Source organism: Drosophila obscura, unplaced genomic scaffold (genome assembly GCF_018151105.1).
Source record: "Drosophila obscura isolate BZ-5 IFL unplaced genomic scaffold, ASM1815110v1 contig_181, whole genome shotgun sequence".
NCBI classification, from domain to species: Eukaryota; Metazoa; Arthropoda; class Insecta; order Diptera; family Drosophilidae; genus Drosophila; species Drosophila obscura.
In genome coordinates this window covers 239,595-252,930 of record NW_024542769.1, presented here as the reverse complement: position 1 = coordinate 252,930, position 13,336 = coordinate 239,595, and the positions used below count along the sequence as shown (strand labels likewise).

General features: G+C 43.8%; 1 protein-coding gene across 1 annotated transcript; it reads right to left on the bottom strand.

Moving 5' to 3' along the window:
* Nucleotides 1-4,135: 4,135 nt before the first annotated feature.
* On the bottom strand, nt 4,136-6,232 carry LOC111071477 (E3 ubiquitin-protein ligase ariadne-1). The gene has a single exon (XM_022362855.2). It carries the CDS (start codon nt 5,982-5,984, stop codon nt 4,380-4,382), a length of 1,605 nt encoding a protein of 534 aa, XP_022218547.2. The 5' UTR covers nt 5,985-6,232; the 3' UTR covers nt 4,136-4,379.
* Between the last annotated feature and the right edge of the window lie 7,104 nt (nt 6,233-13,336).

The following is a 13,336-nucleotide window of genomic DNA, read 5'->3' as shown; positions in this document are numbered from 1 at the left end:
TAAATGTTGATGAAAGATGGTGATGATAACAGCCCAAGGCACTCTCCTCTTGCCTCTCTCTCTCTCTGGACTGTGGAATGCGTTTAATTTGCTAAAATGACATTTGTTATGTGTACGCGTATACCCTAACCAAAAGAAGGGTATACGGGCTGGAAGAGAAAATTCGTTGAGCTGCTTATTGGTGAAATTTTATTTATCAGGAATTTTTACTCTTTTATTTACGATTGGAGGTCTTATTTTCTTGGAGAAGAGTATTCCGCCTGGCACTCATTAAGATAGGCTCCTCCACTTGTGTGTCAGCGTGAGTGTTGGCTCCAATTCCACGCACTTAACAAAAATGTGACAGCTAGTTAGTGGCGCAACATTGTGGCACACTGCCTCCTCGAAGTGTTCTCCTTTTGCCTGCCTTCAATTAAATTCAATTGAATTCTTTTTGTTTTCTCTCGCTGTTTTTCACTGTTCAACGCCTGCGCGCGTGCCTCAATTTAGTGGCCTCACAAAAGATGAAGAGAGAGAGAGAGAGAGAGAGTCGTGTTTGGATGCACTTTGCGGCTGAGGCTGCGTCTGTGGCAGGCGATAGGCAAATGAGTGTCGGCGCATTAGAAGGTTTCATGCTGGAGGGGGGGAGAGGTAGCGACGCGGTGCGGCGCTACAGTTGCGCTGTGCGCCGCCTGTCAGCATATCAACACAATTTGTGCACTCGTCTGACCAAGACGACTCGAGCGGACTCACGGACTCGAGCCACAGAGTCGGCCAAATTATGGCCAACGATGCTCAGGCGACTGCGCAAAGTGCCCCATAAATTCACGTCGCTGATGAAGTGATAGTGTGTGGCAAGGAAGGAGCTTGCAGCAGCACGGCAGCGGCAGCCACAGATTGTTTATGCCCGGCCACATTTCTGCTCAATGGCTTAACTAATGCGCTGCAGATAGGAGCCACGGGGTCGGGTCTTGTCTCCACTATCCATTAGAAAGTACCACAAAAACAAATTGGCCAACAGCTGGTATTACATCGCGGGCTTTGTCCTTCCAACAAGCTTAATTTTCCCGCATTCAGCTGATGAATTCAACGCCAGACATTGACACAGTTTTCCGCGCTAATCGAAATGCGAGCCTCATCCTTTGGCTTACAACACCAACTGACGGCCGGTCCATTGTCTCGGACTATTAACCGACCTACAGCGGAGGCCAGGAGTCAAGGACAATGGCCAAGGTCCATAATTGAAAGTACGCGACCAAGTTGTTAAGCAACTGTAAGGACATCAAGTGGCAGACAAGGGCGAAAGAAAAATCCAAGAAAAGAAGGGACATCAGGCCTGAAGTCGCAGCATTAGATACACTTAAAGAATTAATCTAAATCAGAGATGTTAGAAACTTGCCTCACAAAGTGCTACAAAATCATACTTTTTGAGTGCATATTTCATGAGAGCTATAAGTAGGCCCTGTTCCGTGCAGTTCTTTGGATGGATTACGATTAATAAATCAGTAAACAATGTAGAGCAGGGTAGGAATAATACAGAAATATCGATTGCATAGCCCCAACAACAAACATCGCCGAAAGTGTCTGAATTAAATCCAATAACAACAGCAAACATTTTTTATTTTTTAGTAATATTATTTATTATTAATTTAATTTTTTTGTTGTAATATTATTTATTATTAATTTTATTTTTTAGTTGTAATCTTATTAATTATTAATTTTAATTTTTTATTAAAATTTATTTTTTTAATAATACTAATTATTATTAATTTTATTTTTTAGTTTTAATATTATTTATTATTAATTTTATTTTTTAGTTGATTAATTTTTAAAATTAAATTAATTAATAGAAATAAATTCTAAAAAAACAAACAGAAGCGGCACTCTGCATAGCTACTGTTTCAGATCATGAATATATATGTGTGTATATATCTTTGTATCTCGCACTGTATGTTTGTGTTGCTATTGCAAACATCTCTGCAAAATATTAATACCCTCTCACTGTCAGGGTATCATAATTCAAGAATTTGCCATAATAAAAATAGCTAACGCCCTGGCGAGTGCTCGAGAGAGAGAGAGAGAGAGCAATAGATTCAAGACTGCAGATTCAGTGGAGATGCCGTAAGTACAAAGGCAAACTGTAGATAAAAATTCAATAAGCCAGGAGCCAAGAGGCAGAGCAGCAGTCCCCTGGAGCAGGACACGAACTGTGACCGTTAAGCTGTCGGAGGGAGGGCGAGAGGAATGAAGGCATGGCTAGAGGTTGCGGCGTCTAGGGCTGGTCTGTGGCTGTGGATTTTGTGGCCAATAAATAAAATTAATACGAAACGCACTTGAGGGCACATCTCTTGACCAAGGAGGGAGGCAGCACTGCTGGCGGCAGGACAGGACAGCACCAGGACTCTCTCACTCTGATTGAGGTTTCTTTTTCTTGCTACTTCGTGTCGTGTTTGTTGACTTGTTGAATGAGCCCACAGCTTGGGCAAGCAGGACCTGGCAGGACCTGGCAAGACTGGCACTGGCACTGGCACTTTCCTGCCTTATGGCCAAGCCGATATTGTGGGTAAATATGTAGAGTGGATGGCTGTAGAGTGGATGGCTGTAGAGTGGGGCTTAAAGTTGGAGCAAATAAAATGTTGGAAAATGGGTACCAAAGATTCAAAGGAGCAGACCCGACCGCATCTTTCTCTTTCGTTTTTCTTCCATTAAATAAACCCCGAAATGCATTTCATAATTTGCAGTGCCACAGAGGCGTGTTCCCACAGTGCATCCATAAATTAGTCAACGAGTGGGACTGGGGCCGTGGTATGGTGTGGTGGTGTGGCATCTGCAATGTGGCAATGAGGCAATTCGAATTCTGACACGTTGCTGACCCCGCAATTGAACTGCCATAAGAAATCACTCTGCCGGGTGTAGACGATTATGGGTGCCGTTTGTGTGTGTGTTTGGTGCTGTGGCATTGCAACCCGCCCACTTTCAACACTTGCCACAACAATGGTGCGCAAATATTTACCAGGCAGCAGCCAAGGCAATGGGGCAGGCATTGGGGCAGGCAACCAGGCAACAGGCAACAGGCAGTCAATCCCAGGCTGCAGTTAGGGGGATCTCGGATCAGGCTCCCTCGCTCTTTCGCGCTCTCTCTTTCTCGCTCTGTCTCTCTCTGGCGGCAGCCTCAATTTGAAATCCAATAAAATTTAATTGGAAACTTCATCACGGGTGCGAAAATTCACACTCTGCTAAGCCACAGAGAGGCACGACTTGGCTGCCGTTTGCCGTAAATCTATTGGCCAAGGCTTTTCCAAGCCAACGTTTTTTTGTTCTTGTTTTTGTTTTTTATTCACCGTCCGTTTCGTTTTGCACCTGGCGGCGGCGCTCGTTTCGCTGTGGAAGCCATCGCGATAAGGAAATATTTCTTTCATATACTCTCGTACTCGTAGTCGTACTCGTACTGGTACTCGCACTCCATCGGATGGACGGCTGTTCCGTTCCGTTCCATTCCAATCGAATCGAAACCAATCCAATCCGTTATTGGAGCCATGGCAATATATGGCTTTATTTATGATTTTCCTTATGCCATGCCATATTTTGTGCTCCATTGTCGGACATTAATCGCTTCGTTTCGCGGCTACACTCTGCTGCTCTCAAATGTATAACAAGAAATTTCCAGATTGATTTATGTTATAATTATAAAAGATACTAGTACATACATACATACATACATACATATATGTGGAAGCAGCAGGGGGAAATGAGATGCTGCTGGCAAAAGGTGAATGAAGAGCAAACATTGAAGGAAAAGGTGCAAGAATTTAAGGCATTTTAAGCGCAAAAAGGGGAGCACTAGAAGATAACGAAAAGCAACAATTGAAAAACGAAAACACAGAATCATAAAGAATTATTATAACTATAAGATTGCCAAAGCTGGTTGCAATCGGTTGCTTAATATAGGAAGAATGAATAAAATAAAAGTCGCTTGGCTATTTGAACAGCTGGTTTTTGGAATATTATTAGTGCTGAAGCAAAGCGCTTTCAAGTTCATGCTTGCCGATAAAGTTTGGATGCATAGAAAATATTTAAAATAAACAAATAAAATAAATAAAGAAAATTATTTTTCAAAAGAAAAAAGAAATTCCACCCAGAAAATACCTTTAAATAATTGCCATTTTCGTATGATTATTTCATACTTCATACTGCCATTTATTGCAGAATTTCGAAGGCTCTTGGCTGGATCTTTAGCCAGATCCAGCCAGCGAGGAGGAGGCCAAAAAGTGTGAACAGAAAAAAGGTTTTGATATTAGTCTTCAGTGAAATTTTCCAATAGTTTTGTTTTGTTTGTTGGTTTTTAGGATTGGATTTGTGTCGGGAACAGTACGCTGACGAACGGGTTGGCATTGGCAGCCTTATGGGGCAGCAGGCTCTGTGGCTGGCTCATCCAGGCTGGTGAACTCCCACCAGTCCTTGTCGTAGCCCTCGCGCACATGACAGAGCAGCACCGTGCGACGCATCTCGCAATAGTGCGACAGATCGAGGACCTTCTGCCTGACGCTCGGCAGATTCAGGGCCGTTATCTCGCGCTCCAGACACTCGGAGATCTTCTCTGTGGCACTCTCCAGATCCCGCTGATTGTCCTCGAAGATGATCTTCTGGTTGTTGTTCCGCAAATAGTAGGCAAACACATAGCTGTACATCAGGGTGACGCGACACTGGCAAAGCACCTCCACAGACTCCTCGAGGAACTGCACCTCGAACCAGGTCATCGTCTCCCGCATGGCCTGCATTTTGGCCTGCACCTTGCAATAGATATTGTGCTCCAGGCGGGCGCTCTGCATGTGATTCATGTAGCGATTGTAGTAGTGCAGATACCGGGCCATGGTCGATCGATACAGCTGCTGGGCGAGGCGGGCCTTCTTCGCTTCCTCCTCGTTGAAGCGATTGCAGCTGTACCAGGAGGAGCCGTGCGGCTCCCACGAGCCGAGGCACACCCAACAGAAGTCGTAGCGGCAGTTGGGATTCTTGCAGACCATGTGATTGCAGCCGCCATCCTTCTCGATGGTCACATTGCACTTGGGGCACTCCTTGGTGTTCTGGGCAATCCAGTTGGAGGTCTCCGAGTCCTCGCGGCACTTCTTGAGCCACTGCTTCAGCAGGGCACAGCTGGCCGGCTCGTGCCAGTTCTCACCGCACCCAAAGCAGAACTGATGGCCGCACTTGCAGCGCACAGCGCGTGCCTCCGGACAGCTAACCTGAATGGCGCGACAGCAGCTGGGGGCCGGACACCAGCGCAACAAAGGGTTGCACTCCACGAAGGTGTTGGTGATCAGCTGCTGGTAGCGGGCCACCACCTCCCGGTTGTCCGCCAGGATCAGGAAGGAGACGTAGTCCACGACAATGTCACAGCCATCGGCCGGGCAGGCGATGGTGTGGCCCAGGCCCTCGCCGAAGGTCTTGCTGGCCAGATACTGCTTCCAGCATTCGGCGCAGAATCGGTGGCCACAGCCCAGTCCCCTCAGATCATCGCTGGGGCAGCAGCAGATGCCGCACATGTCCTGCGACCCCTGTCCCACATCCAGAGCGCTGCCCCCCCCAAAGCTGACGTGTGGGGCCGGCATGGTAAAGGGATTGACGAGATGGGCACGCTGGAAAAACTCCTCCGGACTGCTCTCAAAGTACTCCTCGAACAGCTTCTCCTTGTTCCACTTGTAATGATTGAGGATGCAACGCGTGACCTGCGGCGGCAGGTTCAGCACGCTGTTCACCTCGTCGATGACATGCCACTGATGCTGGACGATCTGCTTGACGGACAGCACCTCGTACTTGAAGTCATCCTGGTCGGCATTGCTCGGCTTGGGCTCCCGTTCGGGCAGGACTATTTCGGTGCAAGTGTCCTCATCGCTATCGGTGTACATGCTGTATGTGGACGGGGACGGGGACCCGCTGCAGCTGTGCGGTGAGCGATCCGCGTCGCCGTGATCCTCGTCCGAGTAGTCCGCGGTATCCGCATTCATATTTTTTTGGGGTTTGCCTCGTCGGTAGCTACACAAAGATCACTGGAAATACCACAATCGATGGCCGGAACACATTTGCGCTGCTTCTGATTCCTTTCTGTATGACTGGCGGGGTGGGTGGAGGGGACAATACCAGAGCGATATAATCCGTATTTGAATTTATATTGTGAAACTTTTACACTTGTAATGTGACGAAAACGATACTTTATCTTCGTATTTCTACTGAAGACTGAACAGAAAGCCAAACAAACCCAAAACAAATCAAGCAATAAAGTTTCTGGCAAAGATTACTTCGATTCTAACTATACATATATGTACACATATATATTTTTTTTGTAATTCAATATTATTGGAAAATCTACCTACAACAGATTGGAATAGGTTTTTTTTTTTACCTGGCAACTGCAGCGAATTTTTGCATTGCATTTTTTCCCATCAAAATGCATTTTGCTCTCACGTTAAAAGCTTTTTGGGTATAACCCCTTCGCTTCACACAGAACAAAGCAATGTCTCAAGTGGCAAGAAAAGAGGGCGGTGAGGGGGCCCATAAAATAATAATAAAAAAATAAGGAAGAACAAACAAAAAAAAAACAACACATGCGAAAATGTGAAATGAAAGTGAACGAGCGCACAAGGATAATGCGGGGTAGGGGTAGGGGTAAGGGTAAGGGTAATGAGTGTGCATAATGCACGGATGCAAAATGCAGATGCAGAATCCCTGCAACGACGAGGAGCAGCAGTCAGGCCAGCCCATCATTGAACAAACGGACTCAATCTGCCCCCGTGAGAGAGGAGGTACACACACACATCATGGCCCTGCTTTTATTTCTTTCTGTTTTTTTTTTTTGATAAAACAAAAGCTGCACAACAAACCGCCGCCGCTGCCAAAAGCAAAAGCAGAAGGCAAGGCGCTGAGAAAAATAAAAAATGAAAGAGAAAAAGATAGATAGAGTGAGAAGGAGCTAAGAGAGAGTGGAAGTGGGAGAGAGAAAAATCATAGCGATGAAAAAAAATCATTCACAAATAAAAATGCAAAGTCGCCAAAAAGCAAAGGCGGCGGCGGCCTGGCAGCCACAGAACCACAGTCACAGCCACAGAATCCGAATCTGAATCCCTTTCATCATCCCCGTTCCCCACCGCCGTTCTGTTCGCCTCTCCACATCATCATCTCCCGTTTGATCCGTTCTTCAGGCATATCTTTTCAAGTTGCAGCCAAATTACAAGAAATCCTTTCGTGCGCGTGAATGCTTTGGCTGGAAAATGCGGAAAAGGAAATAATTTGACCATTTGCAGTGGCAGAGAGAGAGAGACAGACAGAAGGAGATAGAGGATGGGGCGAATCTGCGATTGCGACTGGGGCGTGGCATGTCATATGTAGAAAATTGCAAGAATTTCTACGCCAACTGTGCCCCGGCCCCAATGCAAATGAGGACAGACAGCAACAACGATGCGCCACTTGTTGGCCACGACTTGATGTACCCTTTTTGCAGAGAGTGGGTACTGGGATTTTGCAAGTTAATGTGTAAGGCATTTGTGGGAGAGAGCTTGGACTTATTGTCTTGCATACAACCAGAGTAAAAAGTCCTGAAATTTTCATATTTACTATTGGATTTAATTTAATTGTTTAATTGTATTGAATATGAATGAAATTAAGTATTTCATATATAAATTAAATATTATCACATTTAGATTAAATATTATCATATTTAGATTAAATATTATCATATTTAGATTAAATATTTTTTTATTTAGATTAATTATTATCATATTTAGATTAATTTTTTTTCTTATTTAGTTTAAATATTTTCATATTCAATTATATTTTTATTTTTAAATTAAATATTTTAATTTTTAGATTAAATATTTTCATATTTAGATTAAATATTTTTCTTACAAATTTAATAGATATATTTTATTATATCTAATATATTATTAAATATATTAAATATATTTAATTAAATTAATTAATTAATTTAATTATATATTTAATATATATTAATGTATTTCTTAAAAGACTATTTCAAAGTGAATTCTATTTCATTTCACTATTTATTGTATGTAAAAACCGAATATTTAATTTAATTTGCCCTTTTGATGGGTGTAGCAACGAATGGAATGGATCTATAGTGTATGAAAGCTTCGGCTACCATAGGCCAATCTTTCTTTCTGCCTCACTATCATTGACAATCGCCGCACACACACAGCCACAAAGAGAAACAGGAAGAGAGTCGGTAGGACAGAGAGAGAGAGAGAAAGAAATACACAACGTCAATGATGGTCAACAGCGATGGCCCTGTGTGACGTGACCACGCCATGACCATGATGATGCCAAATAGCAGATAGGCCAAAGCCAGGTCCGGCCAGCTTCGAGTTCAGGTTCAGGTTCAGGCCAACATTCGCATTTTTCAGCGCCTACTTTGGCTGGAGAAAATATTTATTCTTGGGAAATATTTCTACTTTTGGGAATCTCTCTCTCGCTCTCTCTCTTTTTGTCTCTGTCTCTCGCTGCCATGCTGGGCCGGCTGGCCATTCGCCGCATAAAGGATGTTCGGTTGTTTGCCTGGAAATTCATGTAAATTAGCTACGTAATTACAAGCTTTATATCACAGCGGATGTGTTTGTGTGTGTTGTATGCTTGATCGTGGCGATAAATGCGTTCGCCCGCTTCTCGCATTATAATTACACATTTGTGCGGCTTTTGAAAAGCAACAACAAAATATACAAAAAATTAGCTAGAAATCAACGAGCATGAAGCGCCACAGTCGAAGAAAAATCAACGCTTGGAACTAATTTGATTTTGATGCGATCCGCCAGAGAGAAATGATATAAAAAAAATATGTGTACACAGTATAAACATACATATGTATATGTATATTCCATATACAAAAGCTGAGCTCCAGACATGAGTTATTGCATTAACGGTGTTTTGGATAGACAGACTTGGCTTGGATTTATGTTTTGCTTTCTCTCTCTCTCTCTCTCTCTCTCTCTCTGCTCTGCGCCATTGATTGACCTTGACGTTTGGGGCTCTGCTCCTCCAACGGTAGCTCTCAACGGTATACAAAAAAAAAAAAAATGTATAATTAAAACTTGAAATTAATTTTCAGTTTTGCGAGTGTCAGAGATTAATGTGAGGTTTCGTTTTTCGGTCTAGACTCTAGACTGGAAATTGTTGTTTTTTTAAATGCGGCATGAGTTGGTCATTCATCAAGTGGCAGAACAGAACACAATAGAGGGAAAGAAAATGGGTTAGCAGAGCTATCATGTGTCATAATTATTGTTATTATTCATGTGCTGTTGATGATGATGATGATGATGGATTGGGTAGCACAACAACAACAACAAAAACAACAAAAACAACAAAAATCTCTCATCATTCGTGCCTTTAGCAATTGTCATTTCATATAGCTTTCATCTTTCTGTCAAAGTCAAAGCAAAAGCCAAAGCCAAAGCCAAATCATGGCCAAAACTTCTGCTTTGATAGCATTGCAACCCCAGGCAATATCCTAAAAGGGGTTGGGTTTGATACACCCACCCAAGGATCTCTTTCCCAATCAAAATAAAAAGAAACAGAATGAGGGAACAAAAAAAAAACCGATATCAATTTTGGGTGTGAAGGAAAGTGAAAGTGAGCGCCGCCAACCACCAAAAAAAAGAAGAAAAAAAAAACGCCACCACACATATGGGACTCCTCCGCGTTCACGTATGTATGTGTATGGTGGGCGTATGTGTAGCTATCTCTTTTCGCCGCTTGGCGGCTTTTTCGCCTTTGAAATTGAAGCATTTCCGCCATCTTTTCTGGGTGGTTGGGTTGTGTTGTGTTGGGCTTTTCTTTTGGGCTTTGCTGATTTTGCCAGAAAGTGCGTTAAGACGCGAAAACTACGCCACTTCAAAGCGTCCCCCCAAACCAAAACGTACAGTTTAGTGGCTCGCTCCCCAAGAAGGCAAATCAGTTGGGGCTCAGACTTCAAAGCGGGCTCTTGGTTTGGTTTCTCGTTCTCGCGCTTTTGCGGCTTCTTCTTCTTCTGCCTTAGCCGTGTGGCAACTGTCGCGGTGTCAAATTCGGTGGGACCCCTGGGGGGTACGGGACCCTCTACTCGTATGATTCAGCCGAAGAACTTTGACCAGTGAAAGTCCTGCGCTGGAATTTCGCGTGCTTTGTTGACATTTAGCTGTCTTGACGGGTTCACACTCGTCTAAGTGAGGGGCGTATTAGGGTTTTCATGTATCCATTAAATGGCCTATAATAGGGTCGATTATTTTAAGTATTGGCTACAAAGGGGATGATTGTAGATTTTTGCTTAAGAAATAATTTAAATAAAACTTTAAAAGTATTTAAATTTTTTTTTCAGCTAATAAACTTGGAAATATTTTTATTTATATATTTTATTCTGTTTTAAAGTAAATTAAATGTAATAAAATGTTTCAGACTTGCGTTTCTTAGGTCAGTGTACACAGGGTAGCTTTATAGTCATTATCTTTGATATTCTATCATTCATTCTTTACAATTTACTTGGACTTTCTTGTCGGCCTTTAACTGTTTGTTGTTTTTGTATAATTTTTTTTATTCCATGTATTTGTTTGGACTGCGTCTGTCGTCTGGCACGTCTTGCTGGGGTCTCCAGCTCTGGCTCTGGGTGTGCGTGTGTGTGTGTGTGTGCTTCTAATGCATGTCACGTGACAAAATTGTATAATTTCCAAAACGGGCAGCGGGCCGCACGTCGCCCATTGCCATTGTGACATTTCCGGTTAATTTGGCGCCAGCTCAGCCAAGGCCCAGTCCCAGGTCTCCCTCCACCCAGGGTCTTTTTTGGGCGGGGGGGGGCCTGTGTGACAATCTATGGTGGTGCTGGCTGTGGCCACATTTTTGACACTTGGCCAAGCAAAAATCACAGCAAAAGGAAACATTTCCTTTCCCTTTTTTTTCGGCCAACTGGCAATTACCTTTCCCTCTGGTTAACAGTTAACGTTAACTTCCAACGTTAACGTAATCGTAACTTACTTTTCCTTTCATTTTGCGGCCGCCGCCGCTTCGGCACGGGCGAGCGGACAGGCGGGGGGGGGTTCGGGCAGACGGCCAAAGCCAAAGCAAAGCAAAGATCAATGCCAGTCGCAGTCAGAAATTAGTAAGTGCAACTAAGCCAAAACCGCTGGAAACCAGGGCGCCCACTCACCACCACCGCTCCACCGCTCACCACTGTAACTCCCTCTCACTCTTACTCGTTTTCTCCGCAGAGTGTGGCAGCAGCAGCAGCAGCGGCAGCAGCAGCCATGCCATGAGTAACTGACATTAATTCAAATTGTTAATTCATGCCTGTCACGCTTTGGTACAGCGGTGTCCCCACAATATTTCCTCCTAGCAGCTCCATTCTGCGTTGCAGTCGCAGTCGACGTCGATTAGTGGATGTCGCCGTGACACGTTTTGGCATTTTATTTCGTGTGCAACCAAAAATTATAACAGCAACGGAAAAACATACACACAAAAATTGATAGATAAACAGCATTAATAAATATAATAATTAAAAGGAGCGAGGAGGTGCAGCGAAATATTAAATTAAATGATAAAAAAAAGGAGAAGCTTTGCTGACTTGTCCAGACAGGCAGTGGAAGGAAGGGGAGAAGCAAAGCAGTTAGAAATGCAATTGAATCGAGGGATTTCGCTTAACAGCAGCAATCAGGGCTGGGCTGGGGTAAACGAAGTGCTGCCAAAATAATAAATGCAGAAAATATTTAAGCATCGCAGTTAGATTATTGTAGTTGTTGTTGTGGTGCCATTACTTTTTGCTTCCTCGGGTGGTTCGTGTTATTTCGTGCTAGGCCCGAGCACATCTCTAGCCTTCGTCGTCGTCGAGTCCATGTGGTGATTGTGTTGACGTCTACTTGGCTTGTTTGTTGCTATTGTTGCTAATCCAGATCAGTGACCAGTTCCACTTAGTAAATACTACAATGCAACAGAGTAACAGTGGGTGCTGCCGTCGCCGCCGCCGCCGCCGCTGCTGCTGTTGTTGCGTGAGCTACCCCTACCTGACCCTCCAACCAACCACAGCCCCAACCCCAACCCCAACCCTAGCTACTAAGACGTTAATTGAATTATGCGACTTCAACTTAATTACAAAACCTGGCTGCGGGCGGCCAGCCCCCCTTCTCTTAATCACACTCACCCGCGCAGGCCAGCCAAAATTTCATTCTCAATGGGAAATTAAACCCAATAATCATTTGAAGTTTTCAGCGTATTTTCGAACTCCGATGCAGAGTTCTTTTTTATATTTTTTTATCAATTTTTTTTTGTTTGCTTTGCTCTTGAGTACAAAATGAAAGTTGTTTCTAGAAGTTGTTTCTTGTTTATGGTTCTGATTTAGCCTCCTGGTGCCACTTTGCACTCCCTCGGTGCTCCGCTTGTGGTTGTGGTATCGTATTTTGGCCAACTGACGTCATAGCCACAGTACAGTCATTGGTGGGGGGGGGGGGGCCCATTTATTGGAATATCATTTATTCCTCCATGCAGCAGCAGGCCATGCCATGCCATGCAATTTATATGCACGGCCTCACTTCTCTCTCTCCAGTTTTTTTTTTTGTTTTGTTTTTTTTTTTTTAATAACATTTTCAAATGCCATGGCATTTATTACCATACTTTGCCACTTTTTTGTTGCACTCTTTTATAACTCTATAAAGCGCAATCAGAAAAATATGTATTCACTTTATGGCACGCTGCGAAAGAAATAGTTAACCCATGCCATTGCCATTGCTCAGATACTTAGATACTTCGATATCGCGGCCACTTATGAAGTCGTAACAATGGCAAACAACTCAATTGCCGAATGCAACAACTGATATAGTTGTAATGGCTATAATAGATAGAAGGTGTGTATGGCATTTCAGATTTGTGCGCTTGCAACCCCTTGGGCTAATTAGCAGCAGCGAGTAGGCTGCTCCCCCCAAACTACAGCAACAAAATGCAATCAATGAAGACCACTTGAGAGCTGAAGCTGGAGCTGAAGCTGCAACCGTGGGGATCCCCTTGATGCAGCCATCAGCTAAATAAAGTGTGCGCGCCTGAAGTAAAAAAAAAAGTAAAAAAGAAATGGCAGAACAACAACAAAAAAAATTGGAGAAGGGAAAACCAACAAAAAGGATAACCCGTGTGCTTCTGGAGATGTGGATGCACTTGAAAATGGAATTTATGCTTCATGCATGATACATCATCCATCCAACCAGACATCATTCCACTGGCATTTCGGTAATGGAATCGTACGCAGCGCCGCATTCAACTTCAACTCCAGATGCAGCTTCCATCTACCATATCCCTGGCTCCATCTGTGGCTCCTTCTCCTGCTCTACAGCGCTTCAGTGCT

Excerpts from the sequence above, each read along its gene's own strand:
- LOC111071477 (XM_022362855.2), bottom strand. The coding sequence starts at position 5,984 with ATGAATGCGGATACCGCGGACTACTCGGACGAGGATCACGGCGACGCG.